We start from the raw sequence: 26,254 nt of genomic DNA on the forward strand, positions 1-26,254 counted from the left end.
GCACCGTGTACATTAACAACGTTACAGTTATTAGAAGAAGAAAAAACAGAAGTAAAACAAGATATATTCATTTTAATTTTGACAGTCTATGAAAAAGTTATGAGACTAACATATCACTGAGAACTTGCACAATGTCTTTTATTCATTGATGTTAATTATCTATTTTTGATTACTCGAAAGGATGGCATTGAAAAATGTCACCAGCTGAGTCATGGGATAAAGTAAATAATGATCGTATCTGTAATCTGTAATATATTTTCTGCCAATGTAGGCACACTCTTCCGAGTATTGGTTTTTCACATCATGAATAAAAATATCTTCCACCAATATCACTATACACTATATACATTGTACATCATATTCTTGACGATAAAATTGGACTTAATGTCAATATCATCAAATCATTAAATATTTTAAAATCTAAAATATTTATCTAAAGATATCACTGTTTAAGAGTAGACAACCAATCGACACTTAGGATTCATAAAATTTTATTATCTACTTTCTTTTCTTTTTCTTTATATCATCTAATTGCAACAGTCTATATCTTTCACAATGGAGATTATAACATAATCGCCTACATTTTGGATCTATAATGTTTTGTATCACTTTAAAAACTTTTTCATTTCTTAACATTGTCATGTAAGTAAAGGGATCAAGATCAGTTGTAAAATGTCAAAATGTTCACCTTTCATATTAAAAGCAGCTAACTCTTCACTACAGGAATTAATTAAATCTTCCAAAATTGGTTTTCTGATATCTTCTAAACTTTTACACGGTAATAAGAAATGTGGTAAAGTTTCTTCTGTTTCATTGCACAGTTTGCATATAGACAGTTCTGTATTACTTTTAAACTTGGCTCTAACTGTTTGCAGAATGTAACTCCCAGTAGCTATTTTCAATTTTGTAGGAATTCTAATAATTTCCCTTGAATTCATAGTATTTGTATTTGTATCATCCAATCAAAATAGGTCTCTTCCGGCGGTTAGTTCGGCCATATTGGATAGGGGTAGATTTTCAGGAAAGAGGTGGAAATAGTATGAAAGTGTGGAAAATCCTATGCATGTTTCTATGCAACTGCTCTGTATAAATGATGTGTTCCCGTTTCCACACTATTTTTGCCTCAATTATGAAAATCTGCCCCTATCCAGTATGGCCGAACTAACCGTGGAGAGCCCTATTTGGCCGGGGGATGATTTGACACCATGCAGTGCATGTTGAAAATCTTATACTCGTCACTCGTCAGTTTTTATTTTAGACTATATGTTTTCTTTTCTTATCATATAAAAAATTGTTAAGTCCTATTTGTGCGTACCCGACATTAGAATGATAATAATTTTACCCCAAAAAATAAAACATTTGAAATTTATTTACGTACTTTCTTGTGCACTTTTTTTCTGTTGTATAGTTGGTATCCATTTGGATTATAATAATATTAACTTCTTCAGAGGAGAGTTCCATTACCAAACACTTTTGGATTTAAACCATGACGCACAAAGGATAACTGTCTTAAAAATAAATATAGTAGACGGCCAAACGTAGAAAATACTGTCAATATAAAACGAAGCCCTGAGCCACAAAGATAACTGTTTCATGAAAGAATTCCGTTGGAAAACAGTGCCATAGAGTAAGCTAAATTTAGAATCTGACATGCTTACGCCATACTTTTGTCAACAAAGCGTTACTGAACATGTCAGGATTTGGTCAATTTTCTTAATCTGTCAACTGAAAATTGATAGTCAATTAGGTTGCTACATATATAACCTTCATCTTAATTATTTGAAATGAAATTGGACCTATTTAAATTGGGTTTCACTTCAGTATTCAAGCCAAGGACATGTATTGCTGAGTCCTGTCCCCTGATATCGAATCTGGGTCCGTCCGCCCTGATTCTGGTTCGCCCTAGTTTCTGTTCGCCCTAATACCTGTTCGCCCGAGTCCGTTTGCCATGATTTTATTTTTTAGTTAGTATATATAGTGTTGCGTTGTGTGTATATAATTGAATGTGTTGAAGTCAGTCTACAATTCAATCCATATTAAAATTAAATCTCTCACTCACTCATTTTTTAATGCTTTGTCGCTGAGAGAGAGATTTAATTTTAATTAGATTGCATATTGGGCATCTGTGTACTGTGGACACATTCTTGTATTATCATGATTATGGAAATTGGCTAAATATGGTTAATCATCATGATCATTGGATTGCAGTTATTAAGTTACTCTTGAACTTATCAATTTTAATCTTTTCTGTTCATGTATGTGGAAGGCTAAAAACAAAAGACCACTTTCGAGTTTGTCCTTCACAGGAAAAAACTCAATTATGCCCTCCTTTTTGACATTATTAACTAGATAGACGGGAATGACGTTATGATCCCTGCACTATTAATGTTCAAGTGTCTTAGTGATCGCATTGTGCAGGATAAACTAAAAAAAATGTTTTTCTGTAGATACTAAAATCACAATTGGCGATATCACCGGCCTCGCAGACATAGGGGACTCCACTGTAATCTTATTAGATATCAGTTCACCCTGGGTTCATTTGGGCATAGACTGATAGAGTTTGTTTGCTGTATATTCATTTGCCCTTCTTTTATTTATTTAGTTACATGTAAGGGTGCAATCAACAGTTTTTTTTCTCTGACGTCATATTTTGAGGGACCATCTATAATTGACCCTTAGTGGTGTTAATGTTAATGAAGATACTTGTATAAAACTAGATATCATTAGAATCAGAATTTTCTCTAGTTTAGAATGAAATAAAAATAAATTGTACTTTTAATAGTACCAAAAAGTTTTATCCAGAGAGAATGGGGAAAACATTGCCTAATCTATGCATAAAAAACCTGAAATCAGGCCATGTGCACACCCATGCAGACATGATACATGCACATTTTTCATATTCAAAACTGTATGAATTTCATAGGTTTTTACCTGGTCTTTCTAAAAATTTATGCTTCAGGCTACGTTCGCCTGCTCCGAAAAGAGCTACATTGGGTGCAAATAAGTTTTGCACTTTTCACTGCCAAAAAAACAGGATGTTTACAGTTTGTCTCCCCTTAAAACATGTGTATTTAATCTAATTTTTAAAAATTATTTTAATCATTCAACCTGTTTTAATTGAAGCTAATTAACTTATTTTTACAATCAAATATAAAAAACATGATACTTTTTTACCAATTATGTTGATAAAAAGGGACTTCCCTCCAAGTCTATTTTTAGTTGGGGAATAACCCCTAGTTTTTTATACGAAACTGTTTATAGCACCCTAAATACAATGTAGGAAGTGCCTTATTCAATTATGTTATATATTTATTTGTATTTTTATTAGGGTTGAAGTATGGCCTACTGGGATGGAGGCTCGGGAAGTGGTGGAAAGAAGCCATCTGACATGAGGCAGCTTTCACCTCGTAAAGGGCAGGTAACTCCAGAATCAGAGGAACAAGTTATAGAAGAAACAGAGGATGTTGTCAGAAATTTTTTATTTGAACGATATACAGAGGACCTTTCCAATCAGTCAGATGACAGTTCAACTGAGACAACACCTCAGATTCAAGAGTTTATGAATTTTACATCAGACCCACTGAGGTACATGTAATATGATACAATTACATTTACATAGCAAGAAAATAAAACCTTTAGTTCCTTTGAAAACAGAAGTTAGGTTAACATATAGAAAGAACATTCAAATACAGAGAAAAAGTTATAAAAAGAAAAAAAAACATGAGAAAAAAATGACATCAGACAATTGTAACATTGTAATATTAATGTAAAATGAACATCTGACAGTTTTTAAATTGTGATCCTGTGTACCTGATAAAAATAAATGAGTTAAAACTATTTGTAAGGGAATTCATTCATTGAAGTAGGACTTTCTGATTCAGCATTGGCTTTAGGGGAAAAGCCTTTAAAATTTATTAAAATCATGAATTTGGTTTTGAATCTATTTTGGCCTTTGTTGTGATATTTTTGCAGATTAAAATAAATTGAGTCACTAAGGCCATTAACAAGAATAGGTTTGTTTGGTCTAACCCTACCTACCCAGAAAAAAGCTACCTTCTCAAAATCTGTTATTGTCCTGATGAGAAAAAGTTTTTTTTTAAATCAGATATGCATGAAGAGTAAAATAACATCTGGCCCATCAATTTCTCTATGCTGAAAAAAGAAAGAAAATGCCTGCCAACCTACCTACCAACTGTCTTTACCTTTGGGTAGGGTTTGGGCAAACAAAAATATTTTTAAGTGTGGCCTAATTAAAAAAGACAACAATAATTTTAAAGTCAGGTCCCTATCCTATTGATGATGATGTAGTAAAGACATTGGTAATTATTAAATTATATGATACTGACCACTGGTACTTCCCAGGATACATATGCACATTACACTAACATGTACATGTTTATTCTTTCTTATTCAAAGCACATGTCATACTATATTGCACTTTTATTTTTCAGTCAAGCATCACAAGTAGGCAGACAGCTTGCCATCATTGGTGATGATATAAATAGGAGATATGCTGACGAATTCAGTGATATGATACAACAGTTGAGAATTACTCAAGACACAGCATATGATGTATTTGCCAGAGTTGCCAAAAAGTAAGCAAGTTCATTTTTGGTTCATTAAAAGTATTGTTATTGCATTTACAGCAAACAACTGTTAAAATACAATTTATAGTTATTGGTTTATCTTATTGGTTATAAAATGGTGTGTATGTGTATTACCATACTTGTAAAGAAAACTGTTTTATTCATCACATATTTTGAAGGAAGTAGTACATACAATGATAGATAAAGAAAGATAACTCTGACACTAAAAATATTGCCTAATATGTTCTGATTTATTTAAAACTATGCATTTTGAGTTCATAATTCAAAATCAAAGCAATCTTTATCCCTCAGGAGTCACCACACTTGATTCTATTTTTACAAAACATATGTTACATTATCAGAAAAAAATGTCTGTGCTTTTCTCTGCTACAATAGCTACTAAACAGAAACACTTCATTTCACTGATAAACTGTAATGCGTGTGATGCACTTTCTAAACCTGCCACACATGAAACTTTTTTTTTTGCTGCTACTTTGAATATTTTCATCACACAATTATATAAAAATCTGATGAATAGAATGACTTCATATTTGTAACTATTTCTCTATTCTGTTTTTTTTATATATAGATTAGACTGTTGGTTTTCCTGTTTGAATTGTTTAACAATAGTAATTTTGGGGCTGTTCATATTTTGCTGTTCTGTGTGAGCCAAGGGTCTGTGTTGAAGTCAATACTTTGACCTATTATAGTTTATTTTTCTGACATTGGGACTTTGTTAGAGAGCTGTCTTATTGACACTCATACCACATCTTCTTATTTGTATATATATTAATTGCATGTTTTTAAAAAAAAATAATTTTAAAACTTGTATTACCCATTTACATTGTATCTGAAACAAATTGTTTACATTAATAACATTCCATGTTTGTTGTTTATTTACAGAATTTTTGCTGAAGGTATTAACTGGGGACGTGTAGCAGCATTATTATGTTTTGCCTATCGTATTGTGATAGAAGTTTCCAAAGAAAAAGCTTCTCAGTTTGGACAGTTTGTAAAACTAATAGTTCATTATGTAGTGAGATTTATCAGGGAAAAAATAGTGGACTGGATTGTACAAAGAGGTGGATGGGTAAGTTGTCATAGTTACTAGTCTTGATACTGTAGAATAACTTGTTTTATACTGCAATCAGCTATTTTACTATACAGATAAAGCTATACGTATAAACGTTAGCTTTATACGTCAATGACCCCAACTAACCTATAAGCCCCGCCTCCTTATTTCATCAACAACGCCACGTCACGACCATGACAACGTAAAGTAACAATGGTCAAACTTTTATGAATTTAAACTTTTATGACTTCAAATTGGTTATTTATAATCATGATTATCAAATGTTATTAATTAAGTTTATTTTCCCTTTCTAATTCCTTAATATGTCAATGTCTTATCGCCTGGACTACGCTCAAAGGGAAATACCCCAAAATGGTACCCCAAGAGGGAAATTCCAAACATCTTTTTTAACAATTTTTGATATATATTGTTTTCATTTTAAATTGTTTTTTTCGATTTCAGTATAAAGACAATATACGTATAGTGTCTTGAAATATGAAATTTATTTGTATTCAGCACGAAACGGGAAAATGCTCGGTAGAACCTCGCATTTTCCCGTTTCTAAGCCTCATACAAATAAATTTCATATTTCAAGACACTATACGTATATTGTCTAAATATATGTTTTTTATATGACAGAGAAATTTATGTATGCTTATTATCATTTGATAATTCCAAAAATGACACTGACCTAAGTCATATTTGGGATGATATTTTTTCTTGTGATTGAGTTTTCAGATATAGATGCACCTACAACAGTTAAAAATACAATCATTGTCGTTCATGAGGCACTCACTTATTTTCTGGCATTTCATGGGTCAAGTGAAAAAAACCAACATGAACTATCTTTTGGTTCATACATGTATACTGATTACTTAAAAAAATATGTACAATGTATATGAAAATTTTATTCCTTAACTTTCTTTTAATCCCTTTATAGCTTGTTGTTCGTTGTGAGCCAAGGCTCCGTGTTGAAGGCCGTACTTTAATCTATAATGGTTTACTTTTTAAATTGTTATTTGGATGGAGAGTTGTCTCATTGGCACTCACACCACATCTTCCTATATCTATCATAATCATGAGAACAAATAATCCAAAGAATATACTGATTCAATTCATCTCCACTTCATCAAGGGGCCTCGGTGGCCCAGTGGTCTAAGTAGTTACTACTGTAATCACTAGCTAGTCAACACTAGTGAGTTCAAACCCCACTTGTGGGGGTGCACTTAACTCCAATCTTTTAAAATGGACTAGGATTGCCAGTTTTCTTATTGAAGGTCTGTGGTTTTCTACAGTTTCTACAGGCACTCTTCATACTCTTGGCTCCGTCCTCCAATTAACACTGGCAGCCAAAAAATAGCACAAAAGCAGTGTTGAAAGTGGCATTTAAACACCAAAAATCAAAATCGAATCATCTCCACTTTTGATTTAGAGTGTAGACAACTGTAGTCAAATAGCAGAGACTGAATTCAAATAATACTGTTGAAAAGATAAGCAGTTTGTACAATGCCAAAAACCTTATTCAAGTGTCTTACCAGAAAACACTTTACCTGTTAGCTTATTACAAAACTGTTCTATATTAGAATAATAAATATCATGTGCTGGTAATAACAAAGGCTGTTTGAATGTTATTTTTAAAAGCTGTCTGTAATTACAACACTTATATCTTTTGAAAATGATTGCATTGTATAGATGATAATAACATTATTATTTTATGTTTTTCTGGTCTGTGCATCCCTTCATTTGTTCGTGTGTTTGTACATGTAAGTCTATCCGTTCGTCCGGCTTTAGGTTAAAGTTTTTGGTCAAGGTAGTTTTTGATGAAGTTAAAGTCCAATCAACTTGAAACTTAGTACAGATGTTCCCTATGATATGATCTTTTAATTTTAATGCCAAAATTTAGTTTTGACCTCAATTGCATTGTTCACTGAACATTGAAAATGATAGTGCGAGTGGGGCACCCATGTGCTATGGACACATTCTTGTTTAATCATCTGATGCCTGTTACCCAAACTGCATAATAATAATTTTCCTCCAGTTTATAGTTTAAATATTTTTGTTACATCTGATGAAATTGAAATAATGCATACAAGATTTAAATCTTACTGTTTTATATTTTCAGAGTGATGCCCTAAATTACACCCTACCATCTAGCGTAGGTTTTATAGCAGTTGGTGTGTGCTGTCTTGCTGCTGTAGCTGCCGTGTTGTATTTCAAAAGAGGAAGTTAACTTAGAGTGACACCTAGTGATAGAGATTATTATAGTAGAGAAATTCTATAGTGATATCTTGTGGTAACCACATGCAGATCTCTCGTTAATAAAATATGCTGATTAAAATATGCATAATTAATTGTTACAAATGTAGATATATTTTGTTTTAGTAATTGTAAATATATTAAATTTATAATTTTATAATAAAAATTGTTAGAAAAATGATCATAGAAACATTTAAGTAGAAAGTAAAAAAAAGGGACTTTTCTAGAAATAAACTTAATTAAAAATGGAAGGAAGTACAGATTACACACCTCAGATTTTGGAAGCAGATCTTCAGAAACAACATCATGTCTGATTTCTTTTCATTAGACAAGTGCCTTCCAACAACAAGTGCAATCATTCCTGGTAAATTATTTTTGAATAGTGTTAAATTTTGATGAATGGCAGACATTTTTTATTTGTTTGACCAACTTCCAGACATTTAAACCTCATATTGAAAATTCATTTGAAACAATATTAATCTATTTGCTCAGATCACATATAAATGTACTAAGTGTTATTAAAAACCCCATGTACTAACACAGGTTTTGAAAATGAATTTCTCAATGCCTTTCATACTGTGATCAAAGAACCTTTTAGTGTTTTGTTGCCTTTGTGCCTTGTTGGTGCATTTAGTTTTTAATTTATTTTGTTATATGCAATTTTACTATTCAAAATGTTGTAGTATTATACTTGCAAGAGAATATTTGGATTTGTTTTTTTCAGATGTGAAATGTTGATTTGTAATATTTGATGAGCAACACTATCTAAAGGACATAATTGCCTTTTTAAGGCCAACGTCGAGTTTGCATGTGTTACACAGTCAGAATCTTTGAAAGGAAAATATCACTTAGATGGAATTTTAAGACAATCTGGTCATAATTTGTGACAAGGGTTTGAACTTGTTTTGACTTTAAAGAAAGAACACGAATATATGGAATATTTGATTTTAATATTTAAGTCTAAAAAAAAATAGATTTGGAAGACACATTACGTTACTAGTAGTAATACTACACATTTGTTTTTCCTGTGTGTTAATAAATCAAGCACATGATGTTTTTGCTCCTTTTAATCCACATTCCTGACATAATTGTAGTTGTAAAATACTTCTTTGTACACTTATTTATACTAATATATTTATATGTTTTATGCAAATTATTCCTGTTAATTGCAAAATATGACATAAAAGAATTCATGGTATCTAGTTGTTATGAAGAGGCAGATTTAGTGGGAGGGGCCAGGGGGCCTGGACTCCCCTTTTCAAAAAAAAAATGGTTTATTATATAGGGAATCACTCAAGCATGACTGGAGCAGGCCCCCTCTTAGGCAGTCAGTGGGCCCCAACCTAATAAATTTTCTTGATCTGCCACTGTTTTGTACAAACAACAATTTTGTGTGTAGTCTCATGTTTGATGATTTAACTCAGGTTGAGTTGTAAATGTAATGAAATATTTATTATCTATTATTTCATTTATTTAACATTTAATCCAATGAAATTTGATGGACAAAAGAAGAAAATTTTCCATTCTCACTCTATTGCATATAATTAAGATACCAAGTTTTTTTCTACTCTCCATACTAAGGTTCAATCATTATTTGATTTCTTTTCCTCAAAATATTTAATTTGTTGCTTTCTTAAATTTCAATCTGCAAATATTGAAGGTAGGACACCAATAAAGAGGTAAATTTTTTAACCGTTTGTCAGTAATTTTTTTTGATTTTGAAATGTGTTTGATGTGATATGCATATTATATATGCAGATTATATATGTATTACTGTGGATTCATTTATTTTAGTGGGTACCAATTTTCGTGGATTATGGAAAACTTGCAAGTTCGTGGATATTTGATTTCGTGGTTTTGCCGAAGTCTACATACAAGCCTATATAAAATTTGTTATTTGTTGAACATTTAATTTTGTGGTTCGCCAGTACCCACGAAAGCCGCGAAAAATGGTATCCCACGAATAATAATGAATCCACAGTAGTACTTCAGCGATTATAGTTCAATAGTGTGAGTCATCTACAATCATCAGAATAGGAATATACAATCTAGTGCCAAATGATAAAGGGTAATAATGATGATCATCTAATCATCTTTTCAATGTTCTTACTATAGTAATACGGAGAAAAAACCAGAGCTGCATCAGATGTAACTGATTTGTTAGGGGGAGTTCCCTGAAGTGTAGTATGGGATTTGAGATAATCATAATAATCATAATAATGATGAAATAACCTTTGACAGAAAGGTTGTTGAGGTAATGATAATTGACTCTCTTTTAAACCAATCAGTAGAACAGCTCGAACCTTTTAATTGCATTTGATCATTTCTATTGAAAACAAATAGGAGCCACTGCTAACTGTTGAAATCAGAATATCTCTGATGATAGAATTTTTCAGGGTGACAAAGGTTTTGTTATGGTGCAAGAAATAAACATCTAGGCCTTATATTTAGTGATGTAATGAAAATTTTCATCAACCATAGATCATATCTGTTTTAAAGTATGAATGGCCAGTACTCTATGAAATTGTTTATTAAAATAAACATGTATTCTTAAAGGAGTTTAGATGACAAAGGTTTTGTTGTGTTATGTTCAAGTGATAAACATTAAGGCCTTATATTAAGTGATGTAGTCAGAGTTTTGATCACCCATAGTGCATATCATTTATATAGTATAAATGGCCAGTACTCTTATGAAAAATTATGTTTTGATTTTTTTGTAAGGATGAACATGTATACTGAAAGGAGTTTAGATAAAAAATAAATATATGCAGCAGCCATTATGTATTACTGTGGATTCATTTATTTTCGTGGGTACCAATTTTTCGTGGATTGAGGAAAACTTGCATGTTCGTGGATATTTAATTTCGTGGTTTTGGAGCAATCTGCATACAAGCCAATAGAAAATTTGGTATTCGTTGAACATTTAATTTCGTGGTTCATCTGTTTCCACGAAATCCACGAAAATTGGTATCCAACGAATAATAATGAATCCACAGTATTTGTCCCTCCATGCATCCGGTGTAGGCATGTCATGCTCAAGAATTCTTTGACTAATTTAATTCTTACAAATTAATTAGTAAGAGTGATGGATTGAGAGTCTGCATATTTTAGACAATCTTTTTGCAGAGTTATTGGACTTAATTCATGTTTTACATGTACTCCCATCTATATAAGTATGTCCTACCATATTTTAGCACACTTTTTTGTTTGTTAAACAAATGTATATGATTGCTCTTACTAATGGGTGAATATGTCCATCTTATATTCTGCAGATTTTCTGGTATTTTTAAACAATCATAGGAGATACAACATATCTATTTTAAACCCTTGCTCAGATAGACCTTTTTTTTTGCTCAAGAGAAGATAATCTTTAGAAGAGTTCATAGCATTGATTAGTTTCAGTCATAAGTCAGAGACCAACATAAGCATTTGATTACAAATTTTCCACTTTACTATAATAAGTAATTGTGTCACTCTTTATGTAGTGAAGTCATATTGATACAGTCATCATAGTAAATATTTCAACTTGTGTGTCATTGTTTTGAATATTAAAAATTACAATGAAAGGGAAATATACAATTCAAAAACTGAGATACCGTAAAAACATACAACACGCTTTACTGTCATTTTTCCCTCTGGTGGTATTATTATCATTTCTGTTTGCTTTTATGCAGACATTGAGAAAGCCATCAAATCAATTATCATGAATTTGTTCTCATTCCACTTAATTGGTCCCAAAAAAATAATTGAATCCACACTACATAATAGTTTGTGAGCAATATTTCACCATTTTGCAATAATAAAATGCATGTAGTCATTAGAAAATTAAACAAAGTCACTTAATTTTTTAAATACTAAGGCTTTTCTATCCCAGGACAAGAGTACTGTAGCTGTATTTAGCAAAACTTTTAGTGGATTTGCTCTTCAACTTTGTACTCTATTTGGCCTTTTTAACATTTTTGATTTTAGGGTCACTGATTGGTCTTTTTGTAGACAAAACACATGTCTGACACAAATACAAAGTTTCAGTCCTGGCCTTGCGATCATAAAACTTTTGAGTCTATTTTTTGTACTCGTACTCCAAAATGAACCAATCAAAATGCTGGATTTCATGTTTCGAGCATGATTTTTGTGCTCCGAGCACTGAGCAAAGTTTTATGACTTCAACCCCTGGTATCTATGATGAGTTTATTAAAAGTAATAGTTTAGAACCTTTATTATTTTATCAAATCTTACAAAGTTAATTTGTAATTTGTGTTAACACCATCAGTTTCAAAAGATCGAACAGGTTTATATGACATTATTGGGTTACAACTTTAGACATATTCATGTTCAACCTAAACATATAGATATTAATTTTAGATGAAATGATAATCTTGGATTAGAACTGTCACAGAATGAGAATGATAATCCTAGATGATTTTTGTAACTAAACTGATAATCTTAAACAGTATTGCCAATATTGAAAGTACTTACTTTATGTTTGTGTATATTCTTATGTATGTTTGTATTTTACTGAATACACTGAAAGGGATTTTTAAAAGTGCTGTGATATACAAATATATGATATTATTGTGTAGTCCGCCAGCCAATTTTTGTAAAATAAGACTAAAAGTTCCAGGGAAATACATGTTTATTTTCTCACACAGCAGTATTGAGCAAGATACTTAAATCCAGCTTTACCTAAAACTAACGAAAACCAGTTAATTAATACCATAAACAAGAAATAGGTATTTTAAGATGTTATTAAATAACATGCAGATTATTTTATAAAACACAAAACCATGTAGTTAATTTTATGATAATTTTAGTGTTTACCTATCTTGGTCATTTGAATGTTCAAATCTATGTTATAGATTCAGTGAAAAACTTGATTGACAAACCTAAATTCAAGCAGATAAAATAAAATCTGAACAACTATTTACAGTTAACTGAGTTATAAAATGCAAAATATCATGATTAACATGGTAGAAAGGACATTTGTTTTTATTGTGTATGAAAGTTCATGTTTAAGATATGTGATTTTAGTTATTATTTACATTTCATACCACATCTAAAAGTTGGTTTTATATCATATGGATGTGTCTTCATTGTTGCATCACTGCAGACATAATGATTTTTTTTAACATTATCCCTAATCTTGATAATAGATTCATATTTTCCTTGAAACATCGTTTTTTTGTTTAATGATTTGTAATTTCAAAATCATTAGATAAAACCCAATGTATGTTGTTTACAAATTAAGAGTAATATGAAATTACTGTTTTCATTATTCTATTGTTTCATTTTGCATGGTGAAAGAAGTTTTGAAGAAGGTTTTAATCTCATTTGTATCCATAGATTATGCTCTTCATGAAATATGAACGATAAAAACATGTGATTAAAGAAGAAGTAACTTAATTTCAGCAATCAGAACAAATTTTAATCAAATCATTTTCCATTTATGTATCATTACTATATGCAAATGCAATCATTGAGATTATTGTATAGAATTAGGAATGGGCTATTCCTATATTAAATCCAGATGGTAAAAGGCACTGAAAATGAGAAAAAAAACAAGGTATGGGGATTTCAAAACAATCTTTTGCACAAAAATGAGTTTAATTATTTGATAAATTAGCATGAGTGGGATATTGCAGAATTATGTACCTTATCTATATGATACAAACATTAAATTAGATGGTATATGATGTGGTAAAAATTTTGAAAACTATCTCATAACTTTCATTATTTGAGAATGTATGTGTTTAACAATGAATTTGAATGAAAATGACCAAATAAATAGCTTTAAAATAGCAGAAAAGTTAAAATTATTGAAAATAGTCAGTTTAGCAATATTTTTGAGAATACTTTGTTTCTGATGTTCAGGATTTTGACTATGTTATATAATTTCAATGAACTTCAACATGATTCATTTTATTTGTTTTTATAATGAACTACTGAAGTGCCTTTGAAAATATAGTAAACAATATGAGTGTTTGTTGATTTTCAGTTTTTGTGAACAATTGTATAAAACATTTGTTATTGAGATATTAAACCACTTACTACATACGTATTATTATTTTATAAGGCATTATAACTTCAAAACCTCTAAAAGGTGGAAATGCATTGCTCCATAGCTTGATAACCATGCAACTATCAAATTTTCTTAACTTTAATTAGTTGATCATATCCCTGTATCCCTGTCTGAAAAAAACATTATACCAGGATTTTAATTGTGTCCATCAGAATTTGATTTGAAGTCATTATTGTATTGCTCTGTAAGGCTGAAACATTGATTGCTGTTTGATGATTTACCTGATAAGCTATGCTATTTTGTCTTTTTCTTTAAAAACAGAAAGAAGAAAGATGATGAACCAGGGCTATTGTCAAAGAACATCTCATCATCTTTCTAAAAAAAATTCCATCGGAAGATACCAAGACCTTGTTAATAAATATTCCATATCAACTAAACAAATAATACATAATAGTCTTGAAGTTTAGATTTTAGGTAATGACATTGTTACACATATTAGTCAGTGTCTGTCTTTGTACATCAATTTACCGTGGCTTGGTACTTGCACAGCCTCTCATTGTGTTATAGTGCTATTGGTAAATTTTGTGTTCTTGTCTTTCGTTTTTGCCTGTGTGCATTGTCTATATGTCTTTTGTCTGTATTTGTTAACATATTTGTTTGTTTTATAGTAATTAAAATGATAATAATACAATTCTGATAATGTAACCCAAGTTTTTGATGCTGTAACATAAGTTTTTGACGTTTTATACCACCGCAAAAAATTAAAATGTTTTTGGTTGTATATTAGTATCACGTCGCCGTCAGCATCCTCCCAAGACATATTTTTTCCTGATAATAAATTTTGAATAAGTAAAAAGAAATCAATAAAACTTTTAACACAATGTTTATATCCTCAAAAGGAATATTAGGATTGATTTTTGGGGTTATGGTTTAGAAATTAGGGGACCAAAGGGGCTAAAACAGGATTTATTTAGTATTAGGACAAAAAGTTGTGTATTAGTATTTCAATCATTCTGAATACCATAAGAAGAAGGTTGGGATTTATTCTAAGGGGTTAATGTGCAAACAGTCTAGGAATTAAGAGCTGTATCAAGCTTGAACGTGATGTCCATACTTTCCCAAACTGTTCAGGGTTTGATTTCTGCGGTCGTATAAAACTGCGCCCTGCAGAACACCTGTTTTCCTGCTGGTGGACGTTTCGTCCCCGAGGGTATCACCAGCCCAGTAGTCAACATTTCGGTGTTGACATGAATATCAATCATGTGGTCATTCTTATAAATTTTCTGTTTACAAAACTTTGAATTTCTCGAAAAAACTAAGGATTTTCTTATTCCAGGCATAGATTACCTTAGTCATATCTGACACAACTTTTTGGAATTTTGGATCATCAATGCTCTTCAACTTTGTACTTGTTTGGCTTTATAAATATTCCAATTTGAGCGTCACTGATGAGTCACTTATGTAGACGAAACTTGCGTCTGGCATTCTAAATTATAATCCTGGTATGTTTTATAACTATTCCTATTATGTCTGTTTGTTGGTCACGCATTGTTGTCAATATAATGGAAGTCATACAAGTGAGGGTTAGCTAGCTATACGACCAGGTTTAATTCACTATGTTTTACATAACGAAATAACTCTCCTAAGGGAGGCAAGAATATGACGCTTGTTTTCCATTCGTTTGAATTGCAATTTAACCAAATTTGAATTTCACTTTCTGTTCGGTATTTTTGTTATTTTACTGTTTTCAGTTAAATGTAAGAATTGTACATTTCAGGGTATGAAGGCAAATGAGAAAAAAATCCAATTGATATCTTAGACTTTTATTTAAACTGTTCAAGTTGAGGAACAAACCTGAAATACTTTATTTAAACTGACGACAAGGAAGACGACATTTGATGATGACGACATTCAAAATGAAATAAGTATTCACATCTATAGTTAAACCTATATTTCAATATTTACATTTGACAGATAAGAATAAATGAACATTAATTGACATACGGAATGTATAAGTTAGCACATACAAGTGAGTATCTCTGATACTATATATGAAGTATTGACCAATGCTCGACAACAATTATAATAACAGAAACTGATCACTATTAAAGTAGTGAAAAGCTTTAATCATTTCAAACAACTAAACCATACGATATAACTATCGGCAATAGTGCGTCTGAATTTTGACGTATCATTTGCTTTACATGTTTTCAATCTATCTCCTTAATATATTTACATGATAGAAGAAACATTGATGTAAGCTACTACATTGATATATTTTTTTTGTCACATAAGAGATATTAATAAACATAATTAATTACAATAGAAAGAAATTCGTGGTATCAAAATTAGCCTCCTAGACGATTGGAATTTGTGTATATTGTTACCTGGTTAATCATAACTTTTTCTTATTGACTTGGAAACACGCCTTGTTGACAAATTAGCAATTGCAAACAACAAGCCTTGAATACTGCAAGTAATTATAAACAAGTATTCCATAAACTCAGTCCGAACAACGGCTCCCAGTACTCCAGTTACCCAAAATGCACCTGTCACGATGCTTATTCGCACAAACACTAAAATGAACTTAAAAGAACTTGACTTCCGGATGTGACGTGTCTCATATGACTGCTTAGTAATTACCAAAGCAATACACATTAGACTGACTACATTGATGAGAACCGACAAACCTATCGGAGCAGATACAAAGATTAAGTTAGCGGGATACCCTGTAGGGAAGCAAATACTCCCGCTGTAATCAAGATTAACACCAGGAATAACCAAATCAAGTATCACTGCAGGTCCTACAAATATAACTGGCAACAGAAGACCAAGCACTGTAAGATACGCTTTCTTGTTTTTTATACCAAGTGCATGTGCATTATTAGCTGACATTTGTCTTATATTATGACACATATAAATCAGGGCAACAGACTTGAATGAAAACACAGACAGCCAAAGGTAGTGGAGAACAACACCTACGGTATAGCAGACTATATAATGATCATTGGCGCCAACACCCACCATGAATAAAATATCTGAAAGTAACAAAGCAATGGATAAATTTTCTACGTTTGAACCAGGAATTGTTTTATGCATTCCGAACTTTCTGTGTACAGTCAGATATACAGTTAAAGCAATAATAGAAGCAGCCATACCCGTATATGTTATAATATTCTTCCTAAAATCCTGTGATGTTAATGTTTGATCCAATTCATTCCAACACGTTACCTTTGTGACTATCATAGCTGCTGTTTTTTCCTCTAATTCAGATTCAATCGAATAACTGTCACATAGTTGTTCACTGAAGCTCGTTTTGATGCTGACATTTACCTCTTTATACGACAGACCAGTGCTATTTAATGATGTACCATTAGTAATATTCTCATTTAACAACCTCTCCAATTTAAATGTGGAAAACTCGAAATCATGGCTGGTTGACGATTTAATCCTCATGAACCATAAACAGTTGTGTAGTTTAGTTTCAAATTTTAGCATTTCAATTGAATTGAGCTTCTTGATGATTTTTAGTCGCATATTGATTGGAGTAACATAATGTGTTTTATTCTTTTTATATGTTCGATATACGCTCATACCCAATGTTTCAACATCTCGCCGGAACGACCATGCCAGAACCAGCTGAATTTGTTTTATCATTTTGACCTCCAGTGCAAACGAATGCAGCCAGTGAACTATTTTATCTATACGATAACCAGTATACAATTCAGTCTCTATGCAGAGTTTGTTTACCTAAGAGAAAAGAACGACATTTAAGTACATACAATGTTTAATAATGGTGTGTCGCCACTGCTCATGATCAGATTAAAGAAGAATTTTGCACTAAAAGACAATGAAAACCCATTACGCTTATGAACGTGATGTCCAATGCATTTTGTTGGCTGACTTGTTTGATGACAAACAATGATATACTGACCTACAATCTGAGACAGCATTTGTAGTTGTTTTCATATTATTCACGAAAACACGAGAACCTATATGACCAAAAAGGACTACGAAAATAGTGAAATTCAACTTTGCCTTAGAGAGGTAATAACTTGATCGACATGTTGTAGATAATCATTTGGGCCGCAATAGCGCCCGTTCGATAGCATGCATAGTCTTATACAAACTTATTCCCCTGTATTGTTATTAATAAAATTGCACATCAAAATATGATTTTACAATTGCTTGGAATTATCAGAACACAAAAATGAGTGGGAAATAACAAAAGCTATTTGGTGCTCATAAATCAAAGATAAACATCAAACAGTTATACAAAAAAAACAGTAGAAAATTAGTTCTGAATAACTGAAAACCTTATTCACGTTTGTGTTGATATCAGATGCTTCGGAATTGCTACAATCGGTGCTTATACAATTATACGGAGATAGCTGCCAAGTGCAAATACATGGTAAGTAGCAGTGTTATATTCAAACAACAGGAAACGTTATACATTCAAATGCAACTGTTATATCAGATGAACAGAAGGTTCTCAAGTATTGCTTTTAAATATTTCATCACTTTGAAGCCATTTTACTGAAATATTGTTTGAATTCAATTCCAAAACTTTCTCTAAATCTTAAAGACGTCAAAGACACACTCATGTGTTGCAATATAAGATATAAATGTCGTCAGTAGTCAGCACTTCGGTGTTGACATGAATATCAATTATATGGTCATTTTTATAAATTTTCTGTTAACAAAACTTTGAATTTTTCGAAAAACTAAGGATTTTCTTACCCCAGGAGTAGATTACCTTAGCCGTATTTGGCACAACTTTTTGAAATTTTGGATCCTCAATGCTCTTCAACTTTGTATTTATTTGGCTTTTTAACTATTTCGATCTGAGCGTCACTGATGAGTCTTATGTAGACGAAACGCGCGTCTGGCGCATAAAATTATAATCCTGGTACTTTTGATAACTATGTTCTATACATAAATATGATCAATTCGAGTTCTTAGTACAATATAAGCCTAAAGTAACTCTAATATGTTTACATTACCTTGTTATTACAGTACAGATTCCTTTCTGTAAACGAGAACACCACCGATAGCGGAAACCAGTTATACCACTGACCAAATGAATCACTTGATCCCAAACATGAACATCCATAATCAGGAGGAACACAAAACACATTCATATATAATTCCCGCTTTCCAATCATTGCACGAACAACTGGATTCATGTAGTAATTAAAGCAGTTTTCTGTATTTTCTACCTTTGGTTCATTAAATAACATGCATTGCCGAACTGCAACTGTTTTCGGAGGAATAAATTCCATATGAACATCTTTAAACTTGTTAGATTGATAAAGATTTAAAACTTCAACTAGTGTATGCAACATTGTCGTGTTAACTTCCATTGCAAGATACTTTGAATGAACATTTGAAAAATTTACTGAAAAATGTTGAAAAACAGTCACCCCGTTGCATTCAGCACAAAATTGATTTTGGTAAACAACATTATCCTCGCTTGCAACCCATGGTCCAACTGTCAATACATCATTTGAACGACACTTCAAATCAATGTCTGTGCTCGTGAACACTTCTGGACAATTCTTGATAATGAATATACCATCGATTCTATCTTTTCTAGATGTATGTGGTGAACATTTGAAATTTAAATTGACATTTACTGTAGACTGATTGATATGATCAGCGTCAATACAACAATCATTATAATATGTACAAAAATCATCACATCGACAAAAAGGAATAGACAAATTAGAAACATGTTTGCACGTACCATACTGTGAACATGGGTCCAAGCTAAGCAGATCCATTTTCCCCTTTGTGACAAATAACGAAGTCATCGTAGACATATGTCGTAAGGGATCGTTTTCGATATAGTCCATAGTAGAAATGAACCTCTTTCCAAAGGTATATTGTTTACCAGATTGAACAGACAAGTCAGTATTGCTCTCAAATTGTGTAGTTTCTGTCGTTGACACGTTACATCGTAAGGGAAGATCTAGCCCTAGGTTTGTGAGTGGTAGAATACTGCTGCAGTTGTCGGAAATGTTTGCTGAGTTATTGAATGTTAAACGGTTTGACGAATTATGCCCATATTTATTATCAGTTGTCGGTTCATTGACATTTGTTGTCAGTTCGGTTAAATTGTGTAGATATTTCGAAGTGCTATCATTTATTCCCATACAAAAAGTAAACGAAAACAGCAAAATTAATAAAGTATTTGTACATACAGATTCCATTGTTTTTACATCCATTAAGTCAGTGGTTTTTATTGTGTATTACTTGTATATATAGTATATGTATGGACAAATGGAAATGCCATGATCGTGTCATTTCCATTATGTTATAAGTTGTTTGATCTGTCATTATATGGAAGCTTTTAAGGAATTTTCTTTTTTTTTTTTAAGTCTCACGAATTCAATTAAAAGTAATATTTTAATATAATAAGGAGGTGCGTTGCCATTATATTTTTTTAAATTTTTAATGGAAATGTGCATTAATTTTTTGGCAGCAACATGAGCAATGAATCCTTCGAATCACGATTTTAAAGATTATGTTCATAAAAGTTTTTTTTCTTCTTATACTAATAATGGGACAATTGACTGATATACTGTTTAGCTTGTCTAACCTAATTTGATATCAATATGAAAATACTATTTATAAAGGAAAGAAAGACTTTTCATAGAAAAAAATGTGTTTTTGTCTTTTATTGACTCTGTAGAGTCATATAACCGTGGAAATCCAATTCAAGAGCACTTTCATTTTTGAAATCCACATCTCAAAAAGAACCATTTTAACAGGATTTGGACACCTTCAGGTTTGCTAAAGGTTTGCCATTTCTTTTGTAGGATGCACAGTTTCTTTTTCTGCTCTTATATATTGATATTAAATAGTAGGGAGACTATTAAATACCACATGTAAGGGAGTCTATCAGATGATTGCCCGTAAAGAACGAATACCTTGAACAAAATTAAATATCATAATATACTAAAGCTCCCCAATTATGTAACATATTTATTCGGATATCTAAAATGTTTTGAATGATAAATACGCTTAAAGTCATAAGAAACCTCAAGTTAAAAAAAAATATGCATATGTTTTTTATAACTATATGGATAGTTTTCATTATACAACTTATGTACATATACTTTTTTCTGAGGAAAATTCTTTAATTTGTCCACATTTAGAAGAAGTTTACTTATTTTTAATTACTTTCTTCCAGGAAGCAATTTGCCGACATATTTTTCGTATCCATAATGACTCGAGCGTAACCCTCCTCGTAAAAATTCGGTGACCACAATACGCATGGATCTGTCATTGAAATAAACAAATATCTGATTACACATGTTAAACACGTGCTCAATACCCATGCTTTTTGTGATTTGTTTACTATAAGATGACAATCGGTAAAACTCGGCTTCAAAACACTGCATTTAATGAGCAGCCATATTTGTTTAATCATAACAAACAGAGAGAAAAAAATTGACGATTATATGATATATTTGCGACAATAATGATAAAATCGTGCACAGAGGAATAAGTTTATGATGTATACATGCATTGATTCAAGAATTGGACAAACATTATTTTACACCACTCACTCGTTTCATATGACTTTAATAAATACTGATATTTTAATGAGAACTTGCTGCAAAAAGTGGTCAAATAATGCGAACGTCTATTAGAATGAATGTAGGGTAACCGTTCGCTCCGGACCGCCACTATATTAGTATCAGTTAAAATATTTAAAGGTATATTTACAGTTGAATTTCAATCCAATGATTCAATATATTTGCATATTTAAACGTTTACATTAAAGGGAAGTAATAATTGTACTCAACAAAAATATATTCAAGTATCAAAAGTACAAATGCTAAAATAAAAAAAGCATGCCGATATGCACGAGAAAAGAACTCATACAGATAGAAATACTTCGAGAGTTCTTATTATAAAAAAATATGATATTGCGGGCACATATAATAAATTTCTGATTAAGTTTTTACAATAGAACCATTTTGTTTTAAATGGAAATTCCGCGAATTTTTACTTATCATCTAATTATGTTCATCTTAACATAAAAAACACATTTGATAATAATACTAAAACGTACTCCTTTTGAACAATATTTTAGTTAATTACAGGTAAATATCGATATGCTAGTCCTTATGAGGACCCCCTAATCCCTATTGTTGTTTTTGTCTTATTTTTCAAACGTTGTTGTTTGTTTTTTGTTTTGTTTTTTGTTATTGCACTTCTGTGTTATGCTATTTCGTTGTTTTCCTCTTGTAGTTGAAATGTTTCCCTCGGGTTTAGTTTGTAACTCGGATTGGTTTTCTCTCAATCGATTGATGACTTTTGATCAGCGACATACTACTGTTGCCTTTATTTAACACTCCCCTTATACTAATGATCCACATCTTACAGGCTTTAATTCATTTACAGCCCGTCTCATTTGTTTAACAGAGATGTTGTTCACTGGCCTATCTCATACAATCTCTGAATATAGTTCACATTGGCACTAATATTGATTTTGTCATTAGCAAATTAAAACATAACTAAATTTCATTATCTTTTGAGGCGAGATGTATAGGGGACACAGCCACGTTAACTTTTATTTCTATAGAAGTCGCTCTTCACTATACTACTACCTGTCGATACATTTATTTTTGGCATTGCACAAGTCATGTCTTCTCTGACTATTAATGACGTTAAAATACTAAATCCCTGTGATGTGTTTTAGTCGATTTTAGTCTCTGATGCATGATTTTTTACTATTAATTGGTTTTGGCTTTTAACTAGCTGTCAGTAACTGCGAGTACTCTCAAATCGTATTTTCTTGTTAATTCGACCTGTTGATACTGTTTATAATGCTTTTTTGTCATTTTTTATTTATATGGATCTTGGCTGTATACCAGCTTTGATTATTTGTAATATCTTCAATTTTTTACTTATTCTTACAACATTTGTATAAACTTCAAGATTATAAAAAACCGGTTTTTTTCTAAAGTGAACATTGATTGGTTAAATATTTCTCAGTGTTTGAATTTGTTTGATAGCCTTTTGGTCATGACTGTTTGTCTCTAATATTTAATTAACTGTGCATTTGTATTCAGATATCGCAGATCAAATTTATTCGTTCTTTGTGTAATCATACGTTTTTTGATTGAGTTAAGTCTGCTAATTGATATTTTATCGTATGTTTTTATATGTTGTGATGTTATGCTATTGTTTCAGAAAAAGGGAGAAGGTTTGGGCCCATTAAAACGTTTAATCCCGCTGCAAATGTTTGCACCTGTCCTAAGTCAGGAATCTGATGTACAGTAGTTGTCGTTTGTTTATGTAATATATACGTGTTTCTCGTTTCTCGTTTTGTTTATATAGATTAGACCATTGGTTTTCCCGTTTGAATGGTTTTACACTAGTAATTTTGGGGCCCTTTATAGCTTGTTGTTCGGTGTGAGCCAAGGCTCCGTGTTGAAGGCCGTACTTTAACCTATAATGGTTTAATTTTCAAATTGTTATTTGGATGGAGAGTTGTCTCATTGGCACTCACACCACATCTTCCTATATCTAATCATATTATTGTTGTAATAACAAGTACAAAATAGATAAAACGGTACCCGTACATGGTAACCTCTTATCTATTGTTAGCTGCCTTATTGATTTGGCTTTTTTAAACTATTTTGTATGAAACGCCACTCGTGTGTAGACAAAACCTGGGTCTGGTGTTCCAAGTTTTGTTTTACTATAGTATTCAATATCAAAACCGAGATATTTTATTTGTAAAATCCTATTTTCCCAATAATTCCTACTTATTAAATTACTAGTACATAATTCAAAGATATGACAATCAAATGTTCTTTTCTGTTATACATCAGTTTAGATATTATTCACGGGTACGTTGACATATCAGTAGCACAGTTCAATTTTCTTGACTAATAAAGAATTGATATGAAATGAGAAGTATAGGTAGATGCTCCAATGTTTATATTGCACGCTGTGAATATGTGTAGAAGGAACAGAGGCACTCTTTACTATGCTGTGCTATTATCAGAATAAGTTCCATCATTGGTAAGCACCAACAATGAAAAATCTTTACAATAGTTTTCGAAAAACTAAGGATTTTCTTACCCCAGGAGTAGATTACCTTAGCCGTATTTGGCACAACTTTTTGGAATTTTGGATCCTCAATGCTCTTCAACTTTGTATTTATTTGGCTTTTTAACTATTTTGATCTGAGCGTCACTGATGAGTCTTATGTAGACGAAACGCGCGTCTGGCGTATAAAATTATAGTCCTGGTACTTTTGATAACTATTTACATCATATTTCCTTTCACAAGATCAGTAAGATACCGTCTTCTTGTTTGAGGAGGACGACTAAACAGTTATCATAACCAAGCATTGCTTGTAGCAGTCACTTTTTCCGTCTAATAGAAAAGTAATAAGACTGCTGTACTAATTTCATTTGAAACGTTATTAAAAATTTGACAATATTATGCATACAAAAGATGAAAAGAAAAACAAACATTCATCTTTCCGTTTAACTTTTCCTCGGCCTTCGGTATCTCTGTTGATTTTACTTTTTTTGTAATATTTGATTTGTCTTTCCATGTTGATTTATGAGATTTGAACTTCTGTAACCATAACGTATTTCTGTTGAAAACATCCTTTAAAACCATTAAGATGAAAATAACATTAACGGAAATAATTTCACTTTGTTCACTGCTTGTAAATTTAAGGACACAATTTCAATGATGTAAACATAACCATCAAAATTGTTTTATCACCAAGTTTCCATGAAAGTAAAGATATTATAACGGACACACGTAAATGAATTTCTTACCTTATATATAAAGAAAAATATTAAGAATATATCAACTTATTTTAGCACTGGATTGGTGATCAACAGGTTCCCAACGATTTTATTAGCTCAGGACCCAGTACTTTGGTGTTGGCTGATTTATCAAACGTTTCCGGGCATAAAGAGACACTTTTGAAAACATATTCAGGCATTTAAACGCCATTGCCGTTCAATAGTTTGCATGTGAGCGTTTCCAGGTGATTGTGAAATCCAGTAGAACACTTAAAACGAACATAATGTGTAAGGGTTATTTCATTAACTATCAATGGGTTGATATAACTGTTGGGGTAACTGTAAGTTCCCGATTGCATTACTTTAGTTAAGTAACAAGTACTTCGGTATTGGCCGTTTCATATTTAGTTTATATCATTCTTTAACTTATTGTTAGTTTGTAAATTTAGAAATGATTAAGAAATATTCTTCGCATGCACGAACACATGTGATGTCATTGAGAGCATCTATTATTCAGCAAATCGTAATCAGACGTGTTACCATCGTTTAGAGTGTTAAAGTATGAGACAGTTGATAAAATTGCAAATTTTGCTACATTGATATCCATTAGAACAGCGAATTTATGATTGCATTCACAAAGTAAAACCTTTGTTCAACAAAAACTAAGCGATACCAAATGTTGAATAAGTTGTAGAGATCAATGTTTATTTGGCAATTGTCAATGGCAGTCAGCAGGGTTTAAACACATCATTTGTTCGAACTGTAAGTCAAATGCGTTTTGTTAAAATATACTTTAACACTTGTATGGTCTTTTAGACAATGTTGTTTGTGCTGTATTTAGATCCCTCCACAACGAATGTTTTGTTCATGCACATGGAAATAAATTGCTATTTTTAATCCAACGCAATCATAGGTTTGAATTACCGTTGTTTTCAATTTAAACATGTTTGTATATATATCTTATTGTTTTCATATGCATTAGACACAATAGTTTAAAATCTAAAATATTTCATTTTTATTTAGTCGATGCCCTGTAGGTGGAGTTTTTAAAGCCGAGAATTTCACCAGCCCAGTGGTCATCACTTCTGTGTTGACACGAATTATCACTGATATTGTCATAATTATAAATTAACCGTTTACAAAACTTTTAATTTCTTCTGAAATACTAAGACTTTTGTACATCAGAAATAAATTATCTTAGCTGTATTTGGCAAAACCTATAGGATTTTTTTATCCTCAATACTCTTCAACTTCGTACTTCATTTGGACTTTTTAACACTTTTTATTTCGAGCGTAACTGACGAGTATAACGTAGACGAAACGCGAAAATACAAAATTTTAATCATGGTATCTATGATGAGTTCATTTGTACATGTATGAAACTATTTATATTTAGTAGGCTTAAACGAAGTATTATCTGTTTTGTGCAATTGATGACTGAATTACCAGATTTGAAGGAAAATATATTATCACACCGTGTTAACGAATTTGGCGAGACATATAAGCATAATACACTATTACTGAAAGTGTCGAAAGG

General features: G+C 31.5%; 2 protein-coding genes across 2 annotated transcripts; one reads left to right on the top strand and one right to left on the bottom strand.

Moving 5' to 3' along the window:
• Positions 1-1,440: 1,440 nt before the first annotated feature.
• On the top strand, positions 1,441-13,965 carry LOC134688325 (bcl-2 homologous antagonist/killer-like). The gene is made up of 5 exons (XM_063548915.1): positions 1,441-1,627; positions 3,329-3,585; positions 4,452-4,595; positions 5,490-5,676; positions 7,781-13,965. Exons 2-5 carry the CDS (start codon positions 3,338-3,340, stop codon positions 7,886-7,888), a joined length of 687 nt encoding a protein of 228 aa, XP_063404985.1. The 5' UTR covers positions 1,441-1,627; positions 3,329-3,337; the 3' UTR covers positions 7,889-13,965.
• Positions 13,966-16,272: 2,307 nt separating this feature from the next.
• LOC134686451 (adhesion G protein-coupled receptor E1-like) lies at positions 16,273-19,182 on the bottom strand. The gene is made up of 2 exons (XM_063546115.1): positions 18,934-19,182; positions 16,273-17,680 (listed from the first exon to the last, which is right to left on the bottom strand). Exons 1-2 carry the CDS (start codon positions 19,168-19,170, stop codon positions 16,322-16,324), a joined length of 1,596 nt encoding a protein of 531 aa, XP_063402185.1. The 5' UTR covers positions 19,171-19,182; the 3' UTR covers positions 16,273-16,321.
• Between the last annotated feature and the right edge of the window lie 7,072 nt (positions 19,183-26,254).

This window comes from Mytilus trossulus, chromosome 10, assembly GCF_036588685.1.
Source record: "Mytilus trossulus isolate FHL-02 chromosome 10, PNRI_Mtr1.1.1.hap1, whole genome shotgun sequence".
NCBI classification, from domain to species: domain Eukaryota; kingdom Metazoa; phylum Mollusca; class Bivalvia; order Mytilida; family Mytilidae; genus Mytilus; species Mytilus trossulus.

Coding starts and splice junctions, on each gene's coding strand:
- LOC134686451 (XM_063546115.1), bottom strand. CDS start 19,170: ATGTTATTTAATGAACCAAAGGTAGAAAATACAGAAAACTGCTTTAAT. Junction 17,681..18,933: donor ATCTGTACTGTAATAACAAG/GTAATGTAAACA, acceptor CTTTTCTCTTAG/GTAAACAAACTCTGCATAGA.
- LOC134688325 (XM_063548915.1), top strand. CDS start 3,338: ATGGCCTACTGGGATGGAGGCTCGGGAAGTGGTGGAAAGAAGCCATCT. Junction 3,586..4,451: donor TTTACATCAGACCCACTGAG/GTACATGTAATA, acceptor TTTATTTTTCAG/TCAAGCATCACAAGTAGGCA. Junction 5,677..7,780: donor TTGTACAAAGAGGTGGATGG/GTAAGTTGTCAT, acceptor TTATATTTTCAG/AGTGATGCCCTAAATTACAC.